A 27,911-nucleotide genomic window follows, 5' to 3' on the forward strand; every position below is an offset into this window, starting at 1 on the left:
AGCCAATCCTCCAAGAGCTTACAGTAGCCCCAGTAAGAAGAGCTCTGTAAGCTCTTGGAGGATTGGCTACACTAGGGGTGTGTGGCCTAATATGCAAAGGAGCTCCTGCTACCAGTAGAGCCCTGCGCGGCCCCCCAAGCACCAAGAATACAGAGCATCCCTTGCAGTTCCTGCCTCTCGGGTTGCAAAGGCTCCGTGAGCTTGTCCAAGATAAAGGGTGGGAGGAGAGGCAGGAAAGCAGTGGTGGAACCCCCGGCCTTTGGGAGGGAACCCCTTTGGCTAGTTCTGGAGGCTGGTGAGGAACGGGGGAGGGGTTGTGGCTTCCTGGAAGAGCCTCTGCTTGGCATGGAAACGGTCCCAGGTTCGATCCCTGGCCTCTCCAGGCAAGAGGTGATACAGGGCTATTTTGGGGCAGGAACGCAGAGGAACGGAGTTCTGGCTGGCTTCAGAGTTGGCCGCACACACTACAGCCAAAACCTGTGTGTGTGTGGCTACAGAGGGAAGGCCTGGAGAGCGACCCCCCCCAGCAACTCTGAGGCGGGCCGGCCGGGGGGGCCCTGGAAGGATCGGGGAGGCATTTAAATGCCTCCTCCTCGTGCCTTCCCCGGCCTGTCCAACAGTGGGCTTGCCTGGGCAAGCCAAGGGAAGGCATGGGGATGGGACCTAATGTGCTAATGAGCTGTGGTGTCATGGGGTGTGGCCTAATATGCTAACGAGTTTCTCCTGTTGGGTGTGACCTATTATGCTAAAAAACTGCTGGGCTCTTTCTACAAAATAAGCCCTGTAAAAGACCCTTTTCTGTCCGAGACCCTGGAGCGCCACTGCCAGTCTGAGTGGACAGTATTGACCAATGGTCTGATTCAGTAGAAGGCAGCTTCCTGCCTTCATACTGGGAAGGAGCCGAGGCTTAGTGGCCGAGCCTCTGCTTGGCTTCCAGAAGGCCCCAGGCCCAATCCCCGGCAGCATCTCCAGTCAAAAAAGCCAGGCAGTGGGTGACGTGAAAGATGCTTTCCTGCCTGAGTCCCTGGAGAGCCGCTGCCAGTCTGAGTAGACCAGACTGCCTTTGGTAGACCGATGGTCTGATTCAGTAGAAGGCAGTGTCGTGTGCATTCAGGTGTGTTAAAATGCTCCACCCAAGCATTTCTATAGAGAAAAGCAGTTTTTTGTAGGAAAAGATTTCAGGGAGAATCTATCCCCCCCAATTACCCTCTTTCCAGAGGGAGGGTGTCCTTTTGGCCAGACTTGCCCTTTTGCAGAAGGACAAGTTCTTTGCTGGGTTTGAGTGCTTCACAAGGGTTGCTCTCTAGTTATGGGGGGAGGAAATAATTACAGCCCTTTCCATGACCGGTTGGACTGTTAGAGGGCTTGCAGATGCCTGCAGCCTTGAGGACGCAATGGAGAGGTGGACCCTCGCTGCAACTGATACAAAGGAGGCTAGTCCCTTTGGCCTCCAGACCCATATTGGCAGGGGCCTGGTGCCTGTACAGCCCCTCCGCACTATCTGGCCTCTCGCTTGGAAGCCTTTGGTGATACAAACCACTTGCACAGAACTTGGCGGGTGTCTTTCACCCTATAAGCCATATCTTCCCAAGGCTGGGTGTGCTCTAGTGTTTGGCTTCAACTGGGAAGAGTGAGGCCAAGAAGCCACTTGGGGCTCGGAGAAGAAAGGAATGGGGCCACATGGCAGGCCAGGGGCAGTGCCAGCCAGGGGCTCTTGGCCCGCCTCCCTTGCCAGGACGTTGTCCGTATGCAAAACTATAAACTGCAAGGGTGGACCATCAAAAGACACACCACTTCCACAAGAAAACAGTAGACATCAGTCTATTGCAATACAATAACAATAAATTGAAAATAAAATAGAATTGGTGGTCACCATTCAAAAACACTGTTTACAAGTTCAGAATACAATTTGATGATAGTGGAAAATATCCAACAAGAGACTCATCTATATCCTTTGAATATAATAGTGTCCAGAAGACCTCAAAGTCCACGAAAAAGGCAGAGGATGTCCCAAAGCACAAATAAACTTCTAACAGCCGAAGGTAGTTAAAAGGTAGTATACAGTGTTATTGCCAGGGGTCGTTTCGTAGAAAAAGAGCTTGGGGGAACTCATTAGCATAACTCATTAGCATATGCCACACCCTCTGACATCACCGGAAGTGTGTCATAAGGCCACACACCCTGACATCACCGGAAGTGTGTCATAAGGCCACACACCCCGCCGCCTATGGTCCCGGCCACCGCCGCCGGCCTTGCAGCTCCACTGCCGAGCCCCATGAGGGGCCCGGCGGTGGACCTGCAAGGCCGGCGGGAGTGCAAGGAAGCCCCGCGAAGGCCCTCCCTGGCCCCAGGCAGGCAGGGGTGGGGAGAGGCAGGGAGGAAGCAACTTACCCTCCCTCTTCTCCTGCCTCCTCCTGGCTGAATGAGGGCCGGAAGCGGGGCAGCCGGAATCAGGGGGCGGGGCTTCGTCATGTGCCCCGCCCCCCGTACCTCACCCGGGGGAACTGCGATCCCCCGCGATCCCCCCCGAAATGACCTCTGGTTATTGCTAAAGTATTTATGCAATAGGAGGTTCTGCAACTTTAAAGCTCAGCAGGATACAACCCGCTGCACTTAATGTAACTCATAAAGCAGGCCTAGCAGGCTGAATACTCTGAGGCATTTTTGGTCCTGTTCTACACAGTAGCAACCTTGAGAGGTGCACTTTCAAGTTTAGGAGACCTGGCCCATAAGTGAGTATATATTGGTGGTTTTGTGGTCCATATATTGTGTCATATTGTGCTAAAAATTCTTTATTCTAAGGAGTTATTCTCTTTTACAGAGAAACTGAACAATATTGTCTTGTAAAGAAATTGGAATGAGACTTTCTATTGTGGATAAGATGTATGAGACTCTGTATATAACAGTGATCATTTGTATTTAATATGATTTTTGTGCAATGTTGGGATTTATTTAGCTATATTGTTAAAAGGTATTATTGTATTCTGAAACACTGTATATACTACCTAGGAAAAGTGTTGGATATCTACTTTGGACTTGATGCATTCTGTAGACTTCTATATTTCCTATGATGCATTTTATGTACAGATTTATGGCTGATAGTGATTACATATGTGTTTCACTGTGCTGAAGTCTCTTTTTGTATATTTACTCTTGCGGGTATTTCAGCACACGGTTGTGTTGCTGTTCCTTGCCGTTTTGTATTGTGTGCTGCATTGTTTTGTTATTTGAGACCATGGCTGGGCAAACTAAACTGTCTCCTCGGGTTGCGGCGCAGATGCTGACGAAGCTGAAGGAGGAGGAAGATGAGCGGAAGGACCAATCGGCAGCGGATCTGGACAACCTGCAGAACACGGACTGGGTACAGAGCTGGCCCGGCGGAGGGTGGGCTGTCCCGTGCCTGTCGCTCAGCCTCGCTGCTCTGCCTCTGCTAAGAGGCTCCGGGCCGGCCGGCTGGAGGGGTCTGCTGTCTTTGTTGCCCCAGCTGAAGAGGCACCTGCGTTCAGCCACCAGCCTGGCTCCCTCTTGCTTAGAAGAAGGGGGAACGCAGGGGGTGTGCATGGGAGGGTGGGGCAGAGGGGGCTGAAGGAGCACTTCCTGCTTCCTCTGTTGCAAGAGTGACCTGTGGCTTTCCTGACTCGGGGAGGCCTGGGGGTGGGGAGGCCAGGGTTCAGGGGGGTGAGCACTGGCCATGCATCCTCAGCAGCAAAGGCCAGAGCTGTCCATGAGAGCAAGAGGGCCAGATCCTGCGGCAAGCCCCGCTGACTCTCTCTGGCTGTTGCTCTTGCAGGCTCGCCTCTGGGTCCAGCTGATGAGGGAGCTTCGGCACGGGGTCAAGCTCAAGAAGGTCCAGGAGAAGCAGTTCAACCCACTGCCCACCGAGTACCAGCTGACCCCCTTTGAGATGCTCATGCAGGACATCCGGGCTCGCAACTACAAGCTCCGCAAAGTCATGGTGAGCAGAGTAGCCCCCTTTCTCGCCCCCCCTCCCTGTGGTCAGCCTTGCTGGTCCGCTGCTCTGGGGTCAGCGGTCAGCTTGGGAGTTCTTCTGATTGGTGGATGTTCCTCATGTGTGTTAGACAGGAATTCTGTCTCTGGCTGTGTTTGTCCAACCCAATTTGAGAAACACACGAAAACAGTCCTGTAGAGAAGAAGCTTAAAATATTTATTAATTAATAAAGGAAGAGTACAGAGATCAAGGTCTGGAACCCCTGAATACCCAACAGACTCTTCGAGTGTTACAAAGGGTGACATAGCATGTTATACTCAATATGATATAAGCAAACAAAAGCATAATTATCGGTTCCATTTCATCACACATTTCTAATTGTGCTAAGATCTGTGGGTTGGGTCTTATCAAGCGAAGTCCTTTCCCCCTAAGCTAAACAATAGATGCTTCTTCTTAGGCCATGAAGCTCTAAACATATCAATATTAGCGGACATAGTTATAGGGTATTATTGTTCTCCATTTAACCAGGCTAACCAACACCAGAAACATGCACAGTTGCAGCCAGCAGCCAAGGTCACAATCCTTGGCAGAATAACATTAGCAATTTTATTCTCCCAGCATGCTTTTAAGCAATAGCCATCAATGAACCAAAGTTAGTATCTGAATATATGTTCATGATTGATTTCTGTTTGTGTGGTTAGAATCATAGATGGCACTTCACATAGATAGTGCGGTGTACCTAATAAGGCCACGTGTTAGTCAGTGGCAGAGTGCAAGAGTGTATAACAGTGTTTCATAAACTGTGCGTACAACAGGTGGATGGCAAGATTCCTCCCAAAGTGAAGAAGAATGCTCATGAGCTTATCCTGGACTTCATTCGGTGCTTCTGGGGAGTCAGTGTTAGTCAGTGGCAGAGTGCAAGAGTTTATAACAGTGTTTCATAAACTGTGCATACAACAGGTGGACGGCAAGATTCCTCCCAAAGTGAAGAAGAACGCTCATGAGCTTATCCTGGACTTCATTCGGTCCCGGCCCCCCTTGAGACAGGTAAGGGGGGGCATTCTGGGCAAAAAGTCTCTCCCCCCCTCCCTTCAGATTAGCTTGGCACAGAATTTAAAGGAGAGAGAGAGATGCCTCAAACCCCGACCCCTGAGCTTGTGGGTGGGGCCACCCAGACTCCCTTCCCTCGCGGGATCCAGCCTCGCCAAGGCCTTGTTCCTGGGGGAGATGGAAGTCTTCCTCCGGCTTCCTCTGCCTGTCCTGAGCGTGGCCTTCCACCCCCCTGCAGGCTTCCGAGCGGAGGCTGCGGGGAGATCCAGCCTCGCCAAGGCCTTGTTCCCGGGGGAGATGGAAGTCTCCCTCCGGCTCCCTCTGCCTGTCCTGAGTGTGGCCTTCCACCCCCCCTGCAGGCTTCCGAGCGGAGGCTGCGCCCGATTCCCCAGAAGCAGCGGACGCTCCATGAGAAGATTCTCGAGGAGATCAAGCAAGAGAGGAAGCTTCGGCCGGTGCAGTCCCAGAAAGGTAAAGCCTCAGGAGACCCTCCCAAGAAGAGCTCTCCTCACCTGGGTTGGGGGGGGGGCAAACTCTGGCAGCCGCCCACCCCAGGTCCAAACCGACATCCCAGAATCACGGAGCAAAACCAAAGGCCTGCTGAAGGCCAAGCAAGGAGCACTTGAGGGTTCGAAGCACTTCACATACCTTGTGTTGTGTGGGCATCCTTACAACACCCTTGCTAGGTAGGTCCACACTATTATTGTTATCCCCCCCGTACTGCAGCGGGGGGGGGGGTGTCGAGTCTGTGTTTTGCCTTATGGCAGAGGTGAGGTTTGAGCTGCAATTCCACATCCACCCTTGAGGGAGAGAATTCCCCTTCCTGGAAACAACAACTGTCAAGACTGCTGGAAGACAAGATTTCAGCAATGTGTGTGTGCCAGGATAGTGCTCATCTCTTGTGCCCGGGGAACAATCTCCTGGCCTCCCTGGCTCTGTGTGGAGGGCAGGCAGGGGTGCGTGTCCCCTCGTCCCCTCCAGCTCCCCCCCCCACCTCTCTCCTCTTCTTGCAGGCTTTGGCTCTCTGCCCTGCCTCCTGAACGCCTGTCCCAGCGACCTCAAGTCCACCTCCTGCATCAACCTCTCTGTCTCCAACTCCAGCAGCGCCCCACCTCAGTGCCCGAGGCCGAGGGTCTTGCTGAAGGCGCCCACGCTGGCCGAGATGGAGGAGATGAACATTTCGGAAGTAAGAGCTGGGAGGGGGGCCCTGCTTTCTCTCGCCCTCCTGAATCTTGGCCCTAGAGCTATTCTAGGATTGGCAGCCTCCAGGTGGGGCCTGGGAATCTCCCGCTTTGACAACTGATCTCCAGCTGACAGAGATCAGCTCCCCTGGAGAAGATGGCTGCTTTGGAGGGTGGACTCTACGGCATTGGACCAGGCTGAGGCCCCTCCCCAAACCCCGCCCTCTCCTGGCTCAACCCCCAAAGTCTACAGGTATTTTTCACTCCACACCTGGCAACCCTAAACTATTCACACTTCTTGCCCCTCCATGGGGGAGGAGGGCGCTTCAGCCCTTGACCCGCCCCCCGCCCTCCAATCCCACCCCCAGGCCTTTCTTGCTCCCAAATACCATGGTGTGGTGCGCGCGCTCGAAGGACAGCAGTGGTTCCACTTCCTTTGCAGCACCGTGCGCTGGCTGGCTTGCGGGGGTGGGGGGAGAGATACCCTGTGGCCAGAAGGGGTGCCTTCAGCCGAGGGCTTCCATCTCCCGCTGTCTCCTGCAGGAGGAAGATTCTCCCAGCACGGAAGGGGTGGAGGACCCAGGCCCCTTGATGCCGCTGAAGCGGGACCGCTCCTTTTCCGAGCAGGACTTGGCTCAGTTCCAGAGTGGTGGCAGTGGCGGCAGCACCGAACTGGACTTGGAGAGCCTGGGAGGCAGCGGGTTGGAGCCAAGGCCCCGCTCAGGTACCCCCAGCCCTGCATGGACCGGCTGCATGGAAAAGGAGGGCAAGTGTTTCTCCCCCCCACCCCACCCCACCCCTTCTTCCCGGGCCGGCAGCCCTCTGACAGAGGGGGGATTCCACCCCTTGTGTCCCCTTTGGCAGTCGGAAACTTGCTTGGTGCCAAATTATGGAAGGAACGTCTGGGCACAGCGTATGGGTTGCTTGCGAGGGACCAAGAGGGGAGGCGGGGGGGGGACTTCATCTCCTCTGGGCAGGAGTATCTGGGTGGGCCGGCCTGGCCTTTTTCTAGGACTGGGTCCTACCCTTCTCCCTGCAAGGCGCCACCGGGGGGGGGGATGCATCCTTCTCCTTGGCACGGGAGCCCAGAAGAGCGGCACTGGCTGCTTCACCACCTAAAGGGAAGTCCTTTGCAGGGCTGGGGGGGAATTCTGTGTCTTTCGCTGACCGGCCTCCTGGTCACTCAGCCTGTGGCTCGGCATGTCCCATCTCCACCCCCCCCCCTGCAGGCAGCTCACAGGGCCAGACCGGCTTGGATTCAGCACTCAAGCGAGGCCTTTTTGAGTTGCTACATGTTGGGATTCTTTGGTAAAAAATGTATTTAAGCAGAGTAACAATCATTAGAATCAGGAGAGTAAAGATTGAGAGACTGAGTCTAAAAAGGTAAAGGTTCCCTTGCTCGAAAGTCAGCCGAATCCAACTCTAGGGTTGCGGTGCTCATCTCCGTTTCAAAGCCGAAGAGCCAGCGCTGTCCGAAGACATTCCCGTGGTCATATGGCCGGCATGACTAAACACCAAGGGGCACGGAATGCTGTGACCTTCCCACTGAAGTGGTCCCTATTTATCTACTTGCAATTTCTTGCTTTCGAACTGCCAGGTTGGCAGGAGCTGGAACTAGAGACGGGAGCTCACTCCGTCATGCGGCACACTCGGATCTCGAACTGCTGAACTACCAACCTTCCACAGCCTGCAGTTCAGCGTCTTAGCCACTTGAGCCACCGCAGCTCCAGACTGAGTCTATGTGTATGCAAAATATAAAAGTTTACTATAAATCTAACATGGGGGAAAGGTACATGGATAAAAAAATAACAACAGAACTAAATTGCTACATCCTTACAGCTAGAGAGATAAAACAGGAATGGCTTCTCCTTCTCCAGCAAGACAAAAGAGCAGAAAGGAGAAACCCAGTATGTTAAACACCTGATACATTGTTTTCCAATCAGATAGCTAAGGTTCTTACAAAATTCCCAGGCATTCTATTGTGTAAACAGATTGGTTACAAACAAACGTGTGACTTCATAGAATCATAGAATGTTTGAGTTGGAAGGGATCTTGCAGGTCATCTAGTCCAACCCCCTGCACTACAACTTCCTGTTGACTATGACAAACAACATTAACCCTGTAAATACTGAAGTGTTTTAAACTTGTTATACCCAACACTACGGCTGCCCTGACATGGAGAGCCCAGGGCAGCCCAGTCACATGAGATCTCGGAAACTAAGCAGGGTCGGCCCTGGCTCTGGTATTTGGATGGGAGGCCACCAAGGAATACCAGGGTCGTGACCAATGTTCCCTCTAAGCTGTGGAGTCTTGTGAGCAAAAATTCTACTTTGTGAGCTCCTGGCATTAAAGTTGTGAGCAAGTGATTTGGCTGCTGCATCAATTAGTTTGCTCTGGAGCCATCCCTTCCTGAGCGAAGACAAAAATGTGTGAGCCGGAAGCTAAAAAACTGTGAGCTAGCTCACACTAACTCAGCTTAGAGGGAACAGTGGTCGTGACTTGGAGGCAGGCATCTGAACGTCTCGTGCCTTGGAAACCCCACCAGGGGTCGCCATAAATCAGCTGTGACTTGACAGCGCCTTCCACTACCCTGGCTGCAAACATGTTCTCTGCCTAACTGCAGCTCTGAGGCCTAGGGACTAAAAGGAACCTCCACATCCAGAGGCAGTCACCCTGTGAATGCCAGTGCCAGACACTGGGGGAGGCCTCAGGCTGTGGTCACACATACTAAATAATCCACTTTCAATCCACTTTCCGATTGGATCTTGCCAGTTCACACAGTAAAACCCAGTTGGGAAGTGCATTGAAAGGGGATTCTTTATTGTGTGTGACCTCAGCCTCTGTTCCTTGTTCCTGGACATCCAGAGGAACTGCTGGGTCACAAGTGTGAGACCGGATGCTGAACCAGGGTCTGATCCAGGAGGGGCTCTTCTGATGCTCTTGGATGTCCACACTACCCAACTAGCATCTTCAGGGCATCCCCGCTCTGGCCCTGAAGCAGCAACCGGACAGTGGCTGAACGGGGGGCCTCCAGCGGTCATGCGTACGGGCGGAGTTTGGGCCGGGCCGGGGGGCCCTCTCCCTGCTCCTGCTGCTTTCCCCGTGAGGTCCTGACTCCACCCGCCTTCCTACTGCTCTTTTCTCCCAGGTTCCGTTCCAGCCAGTTACCACCAGGGCCCCTACGGTGGCACCAGTGCCTTGCCCTCCGGCCAGGGCGTCCTCAGCGCCGTGGATGAGAAGTCGGAAGCGGGCTGTGGCCCCGCCCCAGAGGCCAACGTGAAACATTTGTGGCTGGTGAGTGTCTGATGCGAGAGGAAGGGCGGTGGGCGTGGCAGGCCAGAGGGTGGGACTCTCGCCCAGGGTCAACTTGTCGGGCGGGAAGTCGCCTCCCCTGTTCCAGAGTGGGAGTGTGCAAAAAGCAGCCCTCTTGCAACTCAGGAGAAAACCTTGTGGAGGGGACAGCATGGGAGGTTATAATGGGGAGGGGCTGTGGCTCCGTGAATGAGCCTCTGCTTGGCATGCAGAAGGTCCCCGGTTCAGTCCCCAGCAGCATCTCCAGTTAAAGGCACCAGACACAGCAGTAGATGATATGAAGGACCTTTTTCTGCCCGAGACCCTGGAGAGCGGCTGCCAGTCTGAGTAGACAAGACTGAGCTTGATGGACCGAGGGTGAGATTCAGTAGAAGGAGGAGGAGGAGATTGGATTTATACCCCGCCCTTCACTTGGAGCGGCTTACAAACTCCTCTCCCTTCCCCTCCCCACAACAGACACCCTGTGAGGTGGGTGAGGCTGAGAGAGCTCTGACACAAACAGCTCTTTTTCAAGGACAGCTGTGCCAGAGCTTGTGACTGACCCAAGGTCACATCAGCAGGTGCAAGTGGAGGAGTGGGGAATCAAACCCGGTTCTCCCAGATCAGAGGCCACACACTTAACCACTACACCAAACTGGCAGCTTCCGGTATTCATACTGGGGAGGGGCTGTGGCTCAGTGGCAGAGCCTCTGCTTGGCCTGCAGACTGTTCCGGGTTCAATGTTTGGCATTGCCAGATAAGGGGATCGGGACGTGTGTGAAAGACCTCTGCCTGGAGAGCCGCTGCCAGGTCTGATTCCATACAAAGCCGCTTCATGCACAGTCAGTGGGTGGGTCTTCCGACTCCTTCCCTCATCTCGGACCTCATAAATGGGACTAAAGGACCAAATATGCATTCACATCCTGCAACTCCCCCCCACGTAAAATCATCACATCGATTACCTAAAATGATTAAATGCATTCGAAATCAAAAGAGAGAATGTAAATCGTTCCCTGCCCTTGTTCCTTCAAGCCGAGATTCCTTTTCTGGCAAAGGCCTCCACGATGCCCCAGTAATCCCAAGGCCTCTGGCCTCCGCAGCTGCTCCCACCTCTCATAGACAGGAGGAGAGCCGTCCGAGGCCCTTGTGGGCGTGGGGGGGGGGCTTTATTTAGCTGGAAGAGGCCACCCAGCCTTCCTCAGGGCTGTGCCCTGCGTGTGCGCACCCTGCAGCCAGCCGCCCAGTGTTTCTGTGCTCTGCAGCAGGAGTTCAGCCACCCGGTGGAGAGCCTGGCGCTCACCGTGGACGAGATGATCAACGTGCGACGGGTGCTGGTGAAGGCGGAGATGGAGAAGTTCCTGCACAGCAAGGAGCTCTACAGCAGCCTGAAGAAAGGGAAGGTGAGGGGGGGCTGTGCTTGGGGGGGGGCGGCCCTCTTGGGCAAGAGCTGCTTCCGGGGCCTCCGGGGGCCTTCCAGGAGCCCTGCTGGAGGCTTAGGGGTGTTTTTTCCCAATCTCCCCCCCCCCTTTAGATCTGTTGCTGCTGCAGGACCAAGTTTGCCCTTTTCTCCTGGCCCCCCGTCTGCCTCTTTTGCAAAAGGTGAGTGAAGCGGGGGAGGGGGCCTGGAGGTCAGCGGGGGGGCTGCCGCTGGGTGCAGGGTGGGTGGGGAGCTGCTTGCTGACCCAGGTGCTTTCTCTCTGCCTCCAGGTCTGTCTGCAGCTCCTGCAGCCTGAAGGTGAGAGTCCCTCCTGGGGGGGGAGTGTCCTGTGGTCTCCCCCGATTGTGCGCAGCAGCGTTAGGATGCTGAAGGGAACGGCCCCCACCAACTGGTGGCTCCAGAGGCACTGCACTCCCTGGGGGTTGGGCGGAGGCGCATGCACCTGCCGAAGGTCTGCAGAGAACGTCTCCATGCCGTTTAGTGAGGAGCTGGGCACGGAGTGGCCCTGGTGCGCCACGGCCCTTTGGTCCTTGGGCTGCTGGCTGGTCACCATGCGCCAGTGAAGGCCGTTTCCTCTCTTTCTAGATCAAGATGCCTTTGAAGAAGCTTGCCCACATCCCCGTCTTCGCCTTGGGCTTTGAGACCTTGCCGGGCTCCTTGGGGGCCAAGGCACCCCCATATCGGAGGAGGGAGGCATTTTGGTGAGTGGCACTCCTCCTGCCCATTGGGCGGACGGTGGCTCTGCTGGGCCCGGTGGCGTTTCTGACCCGCCCTGTCTGGCGCTCCCTTCCTTGCAGCTCCTTGCAGGGCACGCGCTGGCGCAGCGTGGAGGAGGAGTTCCCCATCATCTACGCACACGGCTCCGTGCTCAAGGACGTGTGCAGTGACTGCTCGGGCTTCGTCACCGACGTGGTCAGCTCCAGCCGCAAGAGCATGGACATCCTGAACAGAACGCCCTGCCGGAGCCGCAAGACGCAGTCCCTCTACATCCCCTCCAGCTAGCCGGCTCGGCTCCCGGAACACGCACACACGCTCCACCGCTGTGCCCCCTCCCCCGACTCCACTTCTGACTGGGTTGGACTCTCTCTTGGTGTTTGCACCAGTGAGGAAGACACCGTCTCTCTGTCGGAGGGCCTGTCCTTGGGGCTTCTGGAGACTCACTCCCTGCCCTGCTGCATGTCCACGCAGCTGACTGCCTCGTCCCCGCCATGAGCGCCTGCTGCCTGAGCGTGTACATAGATGCATATGTTGGGGGGGGCCCCCCTCTTTGGGCCGTGTTTGGACTGGCACTTCCTTGCCTGCGAGGCTGAGTGGCCCTTCGGCCCTCCCTTGGGACAACTTGGCTGAGTGGCCCTTCGGCCCTCCCTTGGAGAGCTGGTGAGCAGGGGTCGGGCTGTGACTCCCCTTCCGGCCGCCCTGACCCACCTCGCTGGCTCGTCTGGAGGGGGTCTCCCCCAGACCCAGCTGGGCGGAAGGGCCTGCCCCTGTCTGCGTGCCTCCTGAGCTTGAGAGAGCAGCGGCCCCTTCAGCTGCCTGCCCATCCGTCTCCTGGAGCCGATCTCCCCTTGGCTTCGGCTTTCCTTCTCCTGCGGTGTCTTGATTCCTCCATCTTTCTTTCTTCCCACAGCGGGGAGAGAAGGGGGAGTTTTTAAAGACATGCCTTCAGACCGTCCTTGCCTGCCCTCTTTTTATTTAAGGTGGTGCCAAGCGGAGGTGGGGGGGGTCTCTCTTCCCTGTCCTCCTGCCGTGTTTTCCTAACCCAGCAAATAATAAAATGCCTGATTGTTTTGTTGAAGTGTTTAGAGAGCATTTCTGGCTCGGGGGAGGACACGGGGCAGGGGAGAAAGTGACACTGGGGGGGGGCACAGGCCGGGGGCCAGAGTTACAGCTGGGGCAGTGAGTGTGGTCCTGGCGCTGGGCTGGGCATGCTTCCCCCTCCCCCCCTTTGGGGAGAAGAGGCCGAAAGGGGCTGCCGTTGCCCCGGCGCCTGAAGGGTGTGTGTGAGAGTTTGGATGGATCCCTCAGGCAGGCATCTTGCCCTCCGTCTGGGTGGGTGCAAGAGGCAGGCTGGGTCTGCCAGTGTGCTTTCTGGAAGTGGCTCACGGAGGCATCGTAGGCCGTGCCCTGCTTCTTTCGTTCCCCTGGCGGCCACTTTCAGAGAACCCGGCCGTCTTCCAAAAGGGCCCCGGAGGCCAGAGACGTCATTTTAAAGCTGAGCGATGCAGGAGTTTCAGATTTTGGAGTTGGCTTCCCAGGCTCCTCATTGCCGGAGGAGAGGGCAGCGCATCTCTAGGCCGCAGCCTTCTCCTGTCCTCATAGAAAGAAGAAATCTGTCCGGGGCTGTTCCACAGGCCAGAAGCCCAGCCGACAGGAAGCTGCTGGTGGTGGTGGTGGTGGGGTAATAGTTTGGAAATGGCAGCTGCCTGCAGTGACCCAGACGCTCCTAGATCCTAGGCTGCCACTCTCCGTGATAGCTCTGAGGGGCCCTGGGATGCCACATGGGGGCAGCAGATGCTTCTGTCTTTGCCTGTGGTGGAGGCTTGCGTGCCGTTGGAGGCCCAGCCAGCTGTTGGTGCAGATGCAACTGTGGGCCTGCCTTGGAAGAGAGGGTGCTTTCGTCCCCCGGCGGCCACCATGGTGCACTGCTCTGGGCTGAGCTGCTCAGTCCAAGGGGCAGAAAGCTGGCCGGTCCTCCCGCTACAGGCCGAGCCTCTTGTTGCCGTGTCTGGTGTTTGTCTTGCTCTGTGTGCCAATCTACTTGCGTGCCTTGGCTGCGCTGCTGCCTCTGGATTGCCGTCGCTGACCACCGCCATGTCTGCACTCCGCGTCAGAGAGGGAGAGGGGATCTCCCCCCCCGCCACCCCCGCTCCTGCCTGAACTTGCACCTCCGGCCAATGTTTTCTAAGTAGCCTGAACTGTAAAGAACTGTAAATAAAATCTGAAGCCGACCTGTCCGCGCCTCTTGCCTTGCCTCGTAGCCTGCGTCATGCTGGTCTGTGCCTTTACCTCCCGGGTACGTGTTGTGCTCCACTTAGGGGAGGTGGGCGAGGGGGTCTTGGGGAACTGCACCCAGAGGTTGCTAGGGAAACATCTACGGCGTGCCCCTTCCTAGATGTGTACCTCAGAACATAAGTAGAGGATGTTGTTTTGTTGTTCAGTCGCACAGTCGAGTCCGACTCTTCGCGACCCCATGGACAATCTCCCGCCAGGCTCTCCTGTCTTCCGCCGTCCTCCGAAGTTGGCTCAATTTCATGTTCGTTGCATCGCTGACACTGTCTAACCATCTCATCCTTTGCCATCCCCATCTTCTTTGACCTTCAATCTTTCCCAGCATCAGGGTCTTCTCCAGTGAGTGCTCCCTTCTCATTGGGTGGCCAAAGTATTTGAGCTTCAGTTTCATTATCTGGCCTTCCAGGGAACAGTCAGGGTTGATTTCTTTTAGGATCGACTGATTTGTTCTTCTTGCAGTCCAAGGGACTCTCAAGAGTCTTCTCCAGCACCATAGTTCAAAAGAATCCATTCTTCGGCGCTTGGCCTTCCTTATAGTCCAACTCTCGCAGCCATACATGACTACTGGGAATAGAGGATGAGTCACATGCAAATAGCCAGGTATGCCTAGGTATGAAAGAGTGGAGGCTAGGGTTGCCAACTGCCAGGGGGCACCTGGAGACCTCCCACTATTACAGTGGAACTCCAGCTGATAAAGAGCAGCTTTCCTGGAGAAAATGGCTGCTTTGGAGGGTGGACTCTGTGGCATCATACCCTGCTAAGGCCCCTCCCCAGGTTCCACTCACCAAATCTCCAGGTATTTCCCAACCGAAAGCTGGCAACTATACTTATAATGGGGATGGAAGGGACAAACACATACACAGAATGCATGTCTATTTTTGACATATGTAGGTTAGATGAGACTCCATTTTCATTTTTGTCAGTGGAATGAAACCCCCCCCCCCCACGATCTCCACAAAATGCTGTTCCTGAGGGGGAAAGTGGACCCTGAGGAAGACCAGGAGGTGGGTCTGGAGTGGGGAGGGGGGGACTGGTGGAAACTGCCGGTTTAGTCTTCATTTGTCCCCACTGGGGAGTGCAAACAATGAAGAAAACAACGGTCATGTATAATGAAAATATGTATTTAGACTGCTGTTTTGCAATGAGTAGTATTTCATCGACACTAACGGAATTTGCATATACTCCCGTTTCACATAACCACTTATCTAAGTGTGCTGCGTGAATAACATTGGTTTACACATCAAAATGTAAAGAATTTGTTTCATGGAAGAGGGAAGAATGTTTTGTGTTAACGTTCAGGGATTAGAATTGTTGATGTGTAACCCGGGTGCCGCATGACGGAGTGAGCTCCCGTCTCTAGTTCCAGCTCCTGCCAACCTAGCAGTTCGAAAGCAAGAAATTGCAAGTAGATAAATAGGTACCGCTTCGGTGGGAAGGTAACAGCGTTCCGTGCGCCTTGGCGTTTAGTCATGCCGGCCACATGGCCACGGAAACGTCTTCGGACAGCGCTGGCTCTTTGGCTTGGAAACGGAGATGAGCACGCAACCCTAGAGTCGGATTCGACTGGCTTTACCTTTACTAAACCCATCTTGTTGATGAAATACTACTCACTGCAAAACAGCAGTCTAAATATATATATTTTCATTATACATCACGGCTGTTTTCTTCGTTGTTTGCATCCTTCCCCGTGATCTCTCTGCTGTTTCTACATTCATCCGGCGAGATCTGAGAGAGAGGGGTTCCCGGCCTGCCCTGGACCCCGGGAGCCTGCCTTCTCTCGCCCCCCCTCCCCGAGTGGCGCAATGCGGGCGCCTCGCCGCCACCTCCACCGGCTCCGGGCTCGCAGGCAGAGGAAAGCGCCGAGCGACAGAAGCCCGCCGCCAAGCGAAGCAGCAGCGCCCTCAGGCGCCCGACCGCAGAACTGCAACGCCTGCAATGAGAGCCGCGGCGATCTTATCCCCTTCCGCCCGCCGTGAGACAGGAGGGCAGGGTACGCACGCGCAGAACTCAGCGCGCGTCAAAGCCCTTCTCGCATGCGCAAAGGGGAACGAGTCGTCTCCTAGGAGGGCCGTTGCTTCCTTTCGGGTCCTCCTTCCGGCTTCCGGTCCGTTGGTCTCTTTGGCCCGGCCTGCTACAGCCCGGGGATGTCGCGGCGGGCCTTGAGGCGGCTACGGGGGGAGCTGCGCGGGCAGGCGCTGCCGGAGGTCGAAGAGGAGGAGGAGGAGGAGGAAGAAGAAGAAGAGGAGAAGCGGCAGCAGCAGCAGCCGTCGGCGGGGCCTGGGCAGGACGGGGCGAGCGCCAGGCGGAGGAAGGCCCGGCAAGAGCCGGGCGGGCGCGTCGCCAACCTCTTCGAGCTGGTGAGAGGCCCGGGAGGGCTCGGCCGGTCCCGCCACGACACTCGTCTTTATTCGGGCGGAGGAGAACGTCTACGCTGCTCCCTCAGAAGCGTGCTTGAGGCCTCCCACAGAGGCTGCGGTCACGCACGCTCAACAACCCACTTCCAATGCACTTTCCAGCTGGATCTCGCCAGTTCACGCGGTAAAAACCCAGTTGGAAAGTGCACTGAAAGTGGATTGTTGAGCGTGCGTGACCGCAGCAGTGGAACAATGTAACAGAAAACAACGAAGTTCGACTTTTTCATGCTTGCAGGGGAAAGCTCATGCCCTGAATAAAACTTGGTCGGTCTTTAAGGTGCCGCTGGGCTCAAGCTGTGTTCTGTTGCTTTCAGACCAACACGGCGACCCACACAAATGTAATAGAATAATAACAACAGAAATATAAGCGTTATTAAGGGGGAAAGCAAGGTATAGAAGAAACATTAAGCAGCCTAAAAGGGTGCCTGGAGATCTCCCAGAGTTACTACTAATCAGTTCTCTGGAGAAAAGGGCTGTTTTGGAGGATGGGTTCTATGGCATTATACCCTGCTGAGGACCTTCCCTGGGCTCTACCTCCCAAATCGCCAGGAATTTCTCAACCTAGAGTTGGTTGCCTTGTTTTAGCTGGACACATACATGAAACTAAAGCGGGCACCAAAGGTAAGGTGCCTTCACCAAAAAAAGCCCCATCTTCGGTTACACCTAAACAGGAGAGGCACAGAGAGCAGGGTGTGATGATATGGAAGGAGATGGCCCTTCAGGGGCCGGACTGGGTGGCGGCAGTAGCTGGGCAGGGAGACTAGCTGTCCTCTGTCCCCATTCTCCATATCTGGTTGCTACTATTTAGTATACTGTCTCTGCACCTGGAGGTTCTGCTCACAGTAGTTATGGCTAACATCTGTTTCTGGGCCTGGCCTCCTCCTTCACACCACTTCTCCACACAATTGTTGAGTTCTTGTTTTGGTCTCCAAGGCATTTGAGCCATGGTCACATCCTGTAGCTCCATCAACTATTTGGGTAAAGAAGCATATCCTTTTATCAGCCCTGGACCTGCTGCCAGGCACCTTAATTAAGTCTGGGGTCTGGTATTGTTTTCTTGGAGCTGCGGTGGCTCAAGTGGTTGAGACGCTGAACTGCAGGCTGTGGAAGGTCAGTAGTTCAGCGGTTCAAGACCCGGGTGCCGCAAGACAGGGTGAGCTCCCGTCTCTAGTTCCAGCTCCTGCCAATGTGTTGCTTCTAAGCTGCTGGCATAACTTTTGCTTAAAATTGGGGTTTAACGTTTTTAGTGTTCTGAGGAAAAAGAGAAAGAGTTTCCCATTGTTTTGACTTTGTGAACATAAAACATTGCCTGTTCAGAGTCAGACCTTTGGCCTATCTGTCCTATTTTTGTCTACTCTGGCAGTAGCTTTCCGAGGTCCTTGACAAGATCCCCGTCTCCGCACTGTTTCATGAGCTCTCTTTGTTAAGTGGTGCTGGAGATTGAACTTGGGACCTCCTTCGTGCAAAACAGATTTTCTGAGCTATGAACCCTTCCCTTTATAGAAGAAATAAAATCATACATCTGCTTTTATTTTTTAATTCAAGAAGTCCCTGCCTTTGTTTCCAGCAATGAGAAGAATACAGATTCTGTTTGCTTGATTGGGCTAATTGAATTATGCTCTTCTTAAATTCTGCACAGATAACCAGTGATGATCCTGAGGGTGAGCCAGTATCCATTGAGGAGAGAGATGATTCTAGGCTGCAGGAGGAGGGGCACACAGGGAACAAAGAAGAAGCTGAACTTGGATGTTTGGAGAGTGACAGGGGGAAAGATGGAGAAGAGGCGGATCCATCTAACAAGACGGCAAGTAGCCTGCAGTCAGCAGGGGTGGTACCCTGGAGAAGGCAGGAAATCCTTCAAGTTCCCACCACCTGAGCAAGGGATAGTCTCCAATGCAAAGTCCTACCAAATCTGACCTTCACAGGGATCAGATGCACTGTGTGGTTGTATCCAGTGTCCATACATACAGTACTGCTGTGATCCACACACAAAGAGGTCTTACTGTGAGTGTGGGTTAGCAGGAATTTTCTGGAATTCCATAGATAATTTATTATTTATGATCTGCCTAATCCTCACTTGGAAAGGACTAAAGGTTTGGGTTAGAGTTCAGTCTTAAGCAGACTGAAATTTGTTTTCAAGCCCTTCTTTCTGGTCATAGATGAAAACTGAAAGATGCAAGTTGAATGCAACATTTTCCCTAAGGGTGCAGCAAGACAGAAGTGTGAAATCAGTGAACACATCTGCAAAAATTTAACTGTGGGTTGTGTGCTTGTGTCTCAGTTTGGAGTGGGGCCATTACAGTAGGAGGGGAATTTAACCCTTTATGTTGTTGCTCTCATAGAATCAGGCTCCCTTGAACTATTACTAGCCCTAGCCAAAGGAGGGGGGAAACGGGTACAATATGGTACCTCTCTTCCCCACCCCAAGAATATGGAAAATGGTGGAATTGTGGTGGGCTTTAACCTTTAGAGTGTGTGTGTGTTTTAAGTCAGGAGCCCTGATTATGGTTTTTCCATGTCTCATCTAGTTGAACCTGAAAGCTTCAGACGTTATGGGGGTCTCCTGCCACCCTCAGAGTGATTAGCGCAAAATTAAAACAGGAAGCACTGACTTCTTAGGTCTCCAAGAAAGATGATATTCACTTGAAAGCCCTGAAAATGAAAGAGATATTTGGTGGGGTTCAGTCGTGGTCCCTGTAGTGCCACATCAAAACCTGGCCTTGGATTTAAATGCCAGAGGAGAGGAAGGCAAGGAAAGAGGCACCGTCTGCAAAGAATGCTTTGAGCTTGTCAAGGGGGGAAAACAAGGGTTGAATGCTGCCATGGGCCCAGCTGCAGCCTGCTTTTATTTGCACTGAGCCAAATAGCCTCTCGTAAGTCAATGCTCTGAACAGTTGCTTCTATCTTCCCTTGGACTAGATCCCTTCTTTGCATTTGGGTATTTTGCTGGACTCCTCAGGATGTGTCTTACCAGTGCCATTTGCTTTCCCCCCTAAATAAAGGCTGTATCAAGTAACAAATCACGGAAGAAGAAGAAGAAAAGAAAGAACAAGAAGAATGCAGCAGGCGAGGCTCCCGTACGTTTGCCTCGGTTTGGTGACTAGCGTTAAGCATCAGTGACCCCCCCTCCCCCGGAGTGCCCGATGAGATGGAGGAGGGCTTGGTGCCCAATCAAGGGGTTGACACACAGGGCAAAAGCCTGGACAAATCCCAGGTTCTCCTTAGGAACTTGAGGTATTTGTGGGGTCTGGTGTGAGGCTGGCCTGTACCCAGGGGCCTCCAAGGGATCTAGGCGGCCAGTCCTGGGGAACGTTGGTTTGGAGAAGGGACCGTGCAGTCGAAGCAGCAATGGGGATCTGCGGCGAGGGTCCGACTCAGGCCTTCTCCAGGGGAAGGGCGGGTGGGCGGAGGCTGGGTATCAGAGTCAGACTTCCCTTGCTGTCGTCTTGATGTCTCCCCGCAGTGCCCCCAGGATGAAAATGATGATGCAGAAGACATCGAGAGTATCCTGGTGAGGCTTGAGAGCACTACAGGGCCATGGTGCCAAAGCGAAGGCAGGGTCATCGCAGACAGTCGGCCGCTGCTCTACGTGGAGCACAGGTAAGAGGCTGTGAGCAGCAGGCGGAGAGTAGCCCCGACCAGGCTGGCCCAATGATCTCGTCAGACCTGAGAAGCTAAGCAGGATCGGCCCTGGTTGGATGGGAAAGGAAGTCTAGGGTCCCTATGCAGAGGCAGGCAATGGAAAACCAACACCACCACAGGTCCTGGAAGCTAAGCAGGGCCAGGCCTGGCTATTATTTGGATGGGAAGACTACCAATGAATACCAGCATTGTGACCCAGAGGCGGTGTTCCCTCTAAGCTGAGTGAGTGTGAGCCAGCTCACAGGTTTTTAGCCTCCGGCTCACACATTATTGTCTTAGCTCAGGAAGGATGGGGCTCCAGAGCACACTAGTTTATGCAGTCGCCAAATCGCTCGCTCACAACTTCGATGCCAGTCACTCACAAAGTAGAATTTTTGCTCACAAGACCCCACACCTTAGAGGGAGCATTGCCCAGAGGCAGGCAGTGGGAAACCACCTCTGAGCCTCTCTAGCCTTGAAAACCCTGCCGGGTCGCCTTACGTCAGGTGTGACTTGATGGCAAAAAAGAAGTGGAGGGTCAGAGGCTTGGGATGGCGGGTTGCCTTCATTGCACTTCTTGTCCAGAAGAGGGCAGCACTGGTGAGAGCTGTGGGGACCTTCACGGAATGGAGGCTGCATCGCTCTTGATCTGCCCTGCTGGGGCTGCCGGCTTCTGCCCGCCCTTCCAGGGGCAGGCTGCGATATCTGCAGCTGGCAGCCCCCTCTGAGGGGAGGGCGGAGGGCTGGGACAGGTCTCTGGAGCAAAGACGTGGACTCATGTGTTGAATTCCCCCCCCCCCAGGAACTTGAATCCAGAAACTGAGCTGAAGAGGTATTTCGGGGCCCGAGCGGTTCTAGGCGATCAGAGGTGAGCAAGCAGCCGAAGCGTGAAGCAGGTATTTAGCCCCCAGGGGAAGGTTGCTTGCAGGTGTGTTCTAAAAATGCACTTTCCGAGTGCTTGCTTGTTAAGCTGTCTGAAGTTGAGGCTCTCTGAAAGCCTCAAGTGGACTTATGGAGCGAGAGGCCAGTGACAGAGAGCTTAGCAGCTGCCCAGAGCCCAAGTCCAAGGCGGAAGAGTAGCACCAGCATCTTGCTAAAGGTAGGGCTGGCTTTTGGCTCATTGTGCTCATCTAACCCACCTCCTGGGCTGCCTGAGCCCAGCCTGGAGGCATAAGTGACCTCCTGGGTCGTTTGGGTGTGGATGAAATGAGGCGGCCTGGGGTTGGGTGTCTTTGGGCCAGAGCTGGGCCATTAGTCCCAGAATTTCCCAAGGAGGGCGGGGGTGCCAAAGGGCTGGGAACCACCCCGGCTCAAAGAAGCGAGGAGGCCCGGTACACCCGGAAGCTGTGTGGTCTTGGGCTGGCAGGAGCAAAGGCACAGGCTCTGGTAGGTCAGTCACGGGCTGCCGCCACCTGCAGGTCACTTCCAGCTCCCCTCTCCTGTCCTCCTCTTCTCCTTTCCCCTCCCTGGGAGGAACTCCAAAGGTGGCTTTACAGAGACTGTTTGGTTTTGTGAATATAGTGTAGTGAGAGCCAGTTTGGTGTAGTGGTTAAGTGCGCGGACTCTAATCTGGGAGAACCGGGCTTGATTCCCCACGCCTCCACTCACACCTGCTGGATGACCTTGGGCAAGCCATAGTTCTGTCAGAGCTGTTCTTGAAAAAGAGCAGTTTCTGTCGGAGCTCTCTCAGCCCCGCCTACCTCACAGGGTGTCTGTTGTGGGGAGGGGAAGGGAAAGGAGTCTGTAAGACGCTCTGAGACTCCCTTGGGTAATGAAGGGTGGGGTAGAAATCCAATCTCTTCCTCTTCTTCTTACATGCGGACAGAGGTTCTGCCTTCCGCCATACTTCATTTCTGGAAGGCGAAGCCTGTGTATGTTCTTTTTAAAATATTCTCTAAAGTTATGCGTACTGTTAGAAGAGTCTCAGATTGGTTTCTCTTTGGGTGCTGAAAGGGATTGGCTCGGCAGAAGAAGCTGGCTTTTTTCTTTTTTTGACTAAGTGTCTCAGTCCAGAGAACCTTGCCGTTCAGTCGCCGACCCCGGTGATGTGGAGTTTTGTTTCTTCTGCAGGCCAAGGCAGAGGCAGCGGCCACATCTCCGCAGCACGTGGCTGACAGTGCCCAAGAGTGCTTGGCCACGCCACAGCAAGACAGGTGAGAGGCCCTCCTGTTGGCCGTTTCTTGAATGTGGGCAAAAGCACAGCTTGCCTTATCTGTTGGCGGGGCGGCCTGTGCACAATGGATGCATGGAAGCAATGCGTTTGCGTGCCAGCTACTGGAACGCTCCCCCCACCTTATGCGACTGGGGCCACAGCTCTTGCCTGGCAACCTCACATAACTTCTGTTGTGAGGGATGTCTATTTCGTGTCGTCAGTGTTGATTTCCCTGACTGTGCGTGCTTGTTGGCCTAGGTGTGTGCATGGGAGAACCCTGGCTTTGTTCAGTGCTGAAAGAAAGACAGTCCCTGTTATAGTGGGACAGCAGAACTAACTCAGTGTTTTGGGGCACCCAGTGTTTTTGGACAAGTTCTCCAGAGCTGATGACTGGTTGTATTTTAACTAAAAAAGGTAAAGGTAAAGGTTTCCCTTGCTTGAAAGCCAGTCGAATCCGACTCTAGGGGGCAGTGCTCATCTCAGTTTCCAAGCCAAAGCTGTCCGGAGTTTCCAAGCTGTCCGGAGACGTTTCCATGGTCATGTGGCCGGCATGACTAAACACTGAGGCGCATGGAATGCTGTGCCTATTTATCTCCTTGCAGTTTCTTGCTTTCAAACTGCTAGGTTGGCAGGAGCTGGGGCCAGAGACGGGAGCTCACTCCGTCCCACGGCACTTGGGTCTCAAACTGCCGAGCTACCGACTTTCCAGTCTTAACCACTCGAGCCACCGCAGACCTTTGTATTTTCACTAGTCTCTGCTTTATTGTATTTATTTGCATGTCTAGGTTTAAGCATCTATTCAAGTTTTCATGCTGTGTTTGTGTATGCTGTGAACTGCTCCAAGTCCTCTGGTGAGGAAAGGGTGCAGGTTATAAATGGATTAATTAAACAAATAAATAGTTACAGTTGTAGGCCTACTGCGTCAAGAACTCAGACATGCGTGCTAGGAGTAAGCAGTGCGAAGGAAGTGGACATGGCCTCTTCCCGTGGTCCAGTTTCCTGTCTGAGGTTTGGGTTTCCAGAGAATTTGTTGGTGAGGCTAGGAACAGAGGAGCCAGGAAAGGCCAGCAGGTGGAGGTGGGGGATCCAGGCCTTGCCCAGGAGGCACCAACCCCATGGCCTAATATTAGCAACATTAGCATGGCCTGGGACACTGTGTTGTCTTCAAGCTGTGACTTTCAAGCTCAAAACAAATGGGGTGTCTGTGTGTCTGTTTTGTCAAGGGATTTGTATTTTGGGTGGGCAGGAAGTGTTCTTCTTCCCATGCCTGTGGCCTTAACAGCCCCTCCCCCTCTAGGTCTCTCCATGCGGCTGCTTGAGTCCAAACGGGGGGTGCAGCACTTTGCGTTCGAGCACCACCGAGAGTACCAGCAAGTGCAGTTCAAGTTCTTGGACGCGGTGGAGTCCATGGACCCCAACAACCTCGTGGTAGGTGCTCCGCTGGGCAGGTCCCTGGGGGAGCCTCTGGGACCTTCCTGGGGCAGATCTCCACGGTACAAAAGCAGTGCCACAGATGATGACGACGCCTCCTCCCTTTCTCCCTGGACGTGACAGGCAGGATATCCCCTGGGGAGTCATATGGCGAAAGGAAGATACTGCAGGATTTTAGCCTGGCCTGCTAGAGTGTTTCTTAGCCCTGGTGCTGAGTGCGGAGGGGTGGCAGCGATGGGCAAAGACTTACTCCCAAGGCAGCAGTTGGACAGTTTGGTGTCGTGGTTAAGTGCACAGACTCTAATCTGGGAGAACTGGGTTTGATTCCCCACTCCTCCACATGCAGCTGCTGGTGTGACTTTGGGTCAGTTAAGTTCTTTCAGAGCTCTCAGGAGCAGTTCTTAAAAGAGCTCTCTCGGCCCCACCTGCCTCACCGGCTGTCTGTTGTGGGGAGGGGAAGGGAAAGGAGTTTGTAAGCCGCTCTGAGACTCCTTCAAGTGGTGAAAGGTGGGGTATAAATCCAATCTCCTCCTCCTCCTCTAGTGGCACCAACCAAAATAATGCAAAATAATGCGTGTGCTTTTGATGCGGTCCGGTTGCACAGAGTTTTTCACAAGGCTTTGAGGTTCAGTATGGGGGTGGTTTTGTAGGGATTGCTCTGCCGTGCCCTGAAATCTTTTTTCCCTCCTCTTTGTACCCGTCCCCCTCTTTATCCTGAACGTCCACCCCGTTGAAGAACTCAGGAGAAAGCAGAAGCTCTCTCTGCCTTGTTAGTTCACTGGTTAACCCTAATAAAAAGGTATTACATGATCCCTGTTGTGTTTGGGGCCGTGTTTCTCTGGGCTGAAGATCCAGCCTCTGACAGGCCCATTCTGCCCTTTATGCTGCTGCCACCAGCAAAACATCTTGAGGCAATGAGTTCTGTAGGCTGGGCAGGCCTGCTTTCTCCTCTCATCATCTCAGTGCTGACAAAGAAGCTTGGGATTGCAACCCTGTTGAGAGTCTGAGCTGCCCCCCTCTTTGTTTTAGAGGGAGTGGAAAGCAACCTGCGTTGTTGCTTTGCAGGGCAGAATTTGGACGAGGGGCAGAAGCTCTCTCTCTCTCTCTCTCTCTCTCTCTCTCTCTCTCTCTCTCACACACACACACACACACACACACACACACGTGTCCCTCCTGGGGCTTATTGGCTGGGAGGAGCCTCCTTAAGAGGGCAAGAAGCCCCAAGGGGAGGCCCTTCTTCCCAGCTTGGAGGGGAGGGGGAGTGGTACATAACCCTTCAGATTTGGACAGCCTACTGTGCTATTTATAAACTTTGCACTGCTTGGGAGAGAGATGCCTAATTTCTCTTGGTACTTAGCGGAACAGGCACCGCTTTGAGGCTTTTATGAGGCGTGTCAAAGTGAGTTAAACAAGGCAGTAACTTGGACGGCTCCTACAAAGAGTGCGAAGAGCAAAATGGGCTCCATGGCCTAATATTAGCATAACTGGGACACGGACGGGCCGAGAGCCCCGGTCTCTCCCCCCCCCCTCCCCCGGACGAGGCGCATTCGATGCTTTGAAACTCCGGTGCTCCCTCTTGGCACACAGAAGGGGCTTTGTCCAGGGGGAAGGTCTCTGTGGGCTTCCCAGAGCAGCTCCCAGGCTGCCCTCCTCTTCCTCCGTGCCCAAGTGGAGGGGACCACATCTGTTTGTTGGCAGCAGTTGGCAGTGATTGGTTGGCCACTCAGAAGACCACCAGTACTGGCACCATGGGGGGGGGAGATGAGCCTCCTGCTGCCCCTGGCTCCCCGCCAGCCTTGGATTTTTCTTTCCGCCTTGAGGAGGGACAAGTGCGTATGCAGATGTGGCACAGGTGGGAGGACCCAAAGGAGGGCAGCAGCAGACTCCCAGTCCGGCCTCCGTGCGTCCGTGGGGGTCCTCCACCGTCTTCGCCAGGTACCCTGGGAGGACCTCATGTCCTCCTGCCCTGGAGGCAGGAGGGTTTTTGTGTTGCTCTCTCAGGGGCTGTCTGGAGGGCTACCAAGGAGCCCGTAGCCAACCTCCGCCCATTCTGTCTCCCGGCAGCTTCTGCTCCAGGTGAACCCTTACCACGTGGACTCGCTGCTGCAGCTCAGTGATGTGTGTCGGATGCAGGAAGACCAGGAGATGGCCAGAGACCTCGTGGGTAAGAAGCGGAGGGGCAGCCGGGGAAGACCTCCTCGCAGGGTCGGTTGGTAGGTGCCTGCCTGGGCCATCCCTAGCATCAGGCCTCTCCTCCCAGGAGTGGGCACCAGTAACAGAGGCAGGGCTCTTTTTGTAGCAGGAACGGCGTGGGTGCCAATGCCCATGGCTGGGGGGGGGTCACAGTTTCATGTCTCTGGGATCAGCCAGTCCCTGTTTTTTACGTGGTCACTTTATTTAGAAGAAAAACTATGCTGCCTGTCTAGGAACCTGCCCAAGTTGGCTGATGAAATAATAATAAAAAAAACAAAACACTAAAAGGTATTGATTAGAATCCAGCCCCGCATATAAAGATAGACCATAACAATAGACCACCGGCAGCTTAAAATAAGTTTCTGGACTAAAGTGATGTTTTAAAAAGCCCAGGTGAACAGAAATGTTCTGTCCTGGCTCCTGAAAGAGAGCAGCATAGGTGCCGGGTGAGCCTCAAGGGGAAGGGCATTCAACAAGCGAGGGGCCACCGCGGAAAGTGCCCTGCCGCTAGTCACCGCCCACCTCCCCTCTGAAGGCGGGGCCACGGAGAGCAGGGCTTCTGGAGCAGGCTGGAGACTGTGGGAAGGCCGTGCTCTGGCCCCCGGCCATTGAGGGGACAGTTTTGGAGGCCTTAACTCTGGAGTGGCCCAGCACAGCTGGAGGTTGTTGTACAGCAGAGGGGAGGCAGGCGGCCGCTTGGGGGGGATGGAGAGAGACGGTGGAGCTGCAGAGGGCCTCCCGGCCTTGGCGCCGGAGCAGTGGCTTCCCACGCTCCCTTCTGTCTTTTCCTGAATCTTATCGTTTGCTTTGGAACGTGTATCTCGGATTCTTGAAGCATTCCCGTTGCCTGATTTATTAGTCCCGTCGATCAAAGGGCTCCCCAAACCCGAGTGTAGGAGTCCCACGCCCCGTTCTTTCCTGCCTCTTTCCCAGAGAGGGCCCTCTACACCCTGGAGTGCGCCTTCCACCCCATGTTCAGCCTCACCAGCGGGACCTGCAGGCTTGACTACCGGAGGCCGGAGAACAGGTAGGAGGCGGCAGGTGAGGCTGGCCGGGTAACAGCTGGGGCTCCTGCATGGTGGGGGGGACGACTGGTGAGCCTCCCCTCCCCCACATTCTGTATTCCTGGCTGCTCAGTTTCATCATTCAGGCGGCAGCGCTGGGCATCAGTTGGATGCTCTGGCTCTCCCTGTCCCCTGTCGTTCCCTCAACTGGCATCTGGACTTGGGGTTCCCCTGGTTTTGATGAGCAACGGGCTTCTCTCCTGAGAGAGTCTGTGTTCCCCACCGGCCTTTCCTTCTGGTGTCTCTTGCAGAGCCTTCTGCCTGGCCCTCTTCAAGCACATGGTTTTCCTGGAGAAGAGAGGGTGTCCTCGCACCGCTCTGGAGTTCTGCAAACTCATCCTCAGGTGAGCTCTCTTTCTCTCTCAGGCTCGCTTCAGGCTAGAAGGGCGTGAGAGCGAGGGGGGGGGCGGCTTGGCCAGCTCATTCCCCCGCCCCCTCAGGCCCACCTGTCCCTTGGCAAAAGCCTGTGCCGTCTGCAGGCATCTCTAGACACGCCATGCCCAGGACTAGATGGTGAAGAGTCATACCATTGCCCTGGCATATACCTTGCTGCCCCCCGTCCAAGGAGCACGGGGTGGGCACAGGTGACAAAGAAGCCTCTGGCCACCCAGGCTTCACGATAGTCTCGTTTTTCTCTCCCTCTGCCAGCCTTGACCCGGAAAATGACCCCTTGTGCATGCTGCTGGTGGTTGATTTGCTGTCCCTTCGGGCGAAGGAGTATGCCTTTCTCACCCGGATGTTTCAGGAGTGGGAGGTGAGTCGCCTGCGGGTGGCCGGGGGGGGCGCAAACAACTGAAGAGGGCAGGTGCTGAACTTGCAGGAAGGTCGAGGCGGGTCTTGCTCCCTAAGAGAAAATACAGAGCACCTCTTGCAGCCGGTGCTGCATGCCTTTGGCAAATCGGGCTGGAGGGGTTCATTACCTGAGCTGGTTTGTTCCTCTGCTGTTGTGAAGGGACTGAGAAGGGACTCTAGGAATGGTGGGCTGGCACCTTGGGGTGTCTTTGTCTTCCCCCTGCATTCTCAGTTCGTTGTGGGTCTTGGGGAGAGGGTCTCTCTCTCTCTCTCTCTCTCTCTCTCTCTCTACTTTCCTTCATTCTGCTCTTTTCCTCCCATGCTTT

The 27,911-nt window shown here is 54.6% G+C and overlaps 2 protein-coding genes across 3 annotated transcripts in view; both read left to right on the plus strand.

Annotated features, from left to right (window-relative positions):
* SPIRE2 (spire-type actin nucleation factor 2) overlaps window positions 1-12,741 on the plus strand; it is a 15,011-nt gene extending 2,270 nt beyond the window's left edge. Inside the window, exons 2-13 of one of the 2 annotated variants that reach the window (XM_015406709.1) lie at window positions 3,278-3,361; window positions 3,791-3,955; window positions 4,910-4,996; window positions 5,359-5,470; window positions 6,013-6,185; window positions 6,724-6,946; window positions 9,329-9,474; window positions 10,734-10,871; window positions 11,003-11,070; window positions 11,179-11,206; window positions 11,495-11,610; window positions 11,707-12,741. In XM_015406709.1, coding sequence (XP_015262195.1) covers window positions 3,278-3,361; window positions 3,791-3,955; window positions 4,910-4,996; window positions 5,359-5,470; window positions 6,013-6,185; window positions 6,724-6,946; window positions 9,329-9,474; window positions 10,734-10,871; window positions 11,003-11,070; window positions 11,179-11,206; window positions 11,495-11,610; window positions 11,707-11,911 — 1,545 coding nt within the window. In that variant the 3' untranslated portion in view covers window positions 11,912-12,741. The remainder of the gene's footprint in view (window positions 1-3,277; window positions 3,362-3,790; window positions 3,956-4,909; window positions 4,997-5,358; window positions 5,471-6,012; window positions 6,186-6,723; window positions 6,947-9,328; window positions 9,475-10,733; window positions 10,872-11,002; window positions 11,071-11,178; window positions 11,207-11,494; window positions 11,611-11,706) is intronic. The other variant, XM_015406710.1, reaches the window with a different exon arrangement.
* Window positions 12,742-16,040: 3,299 nt separating this feature from the next.
* TCF25 (transcription factor 25 (basic helix-loop-helix)) overlaps window positions 16,041-27,911 on the plus strand; it is a 19,960-nt gene continuing 8,089 nt past the window's right edge. The window contains exons 1-11 of the mRNA XM_015406708.1: window positions 16,041-16,275; window positions 17,972-18,136; window positions 19,335-19,409; window positions 19,796-19,932; window positions 20,756-20,821; window positions 22,024-22,106; window positions 23,403-23,533; window positions 25,601-25,700; window positions 26,663-26,756; window positions 27,045-27,137; window positions 27,442-27,547. Coding sequence (XP_015262194.1) covers window positions 16,063-16,275; window positions 17,972-18,136; window positions 19,335-19,409; window positions 19,796-19,932; window positions 20,756-20,821; window positions 22,024-22,106; window positions 23,403-23,533; window positions 25,601-25,700; window positions 26,663-26,756; window positions 27,045-27,137; window positions 27,442-27,547 — 1,263 coding nt within the window. The 5' untranslated portion in view covers window positions 16,041-16,062. The remainder of the gene's footprint in view (window positions 16,276-17,971; window positions 18,137-19,334; window positions 19,410-19,795; window positions 19,933-20,755; window positions 20,822-22,023; window positions 22,107-23,402; window positions 23,534-25,600; window positions 25,701-26,662; window positions 26,757-27,044; window positions 27,138-27,441; window positions 27,548-27,911) is intronic.

Source organism: Gekko japonicus, unplaced genomic scaffold, assembly GCF_001447785.1.
Source record: "Gekko japonicus isolate JY-2015 unplaced genomic scaffold, Gekko_japonicus_V1.1 scaffold386, whole genome shotgun sequence".
NCBI classification, from domain to species: Eukaryota; Metazoa; Chordata; class Lepidosauria; order Squamata; family Gekkonidae; genus Gekko; species Gekko japonicus.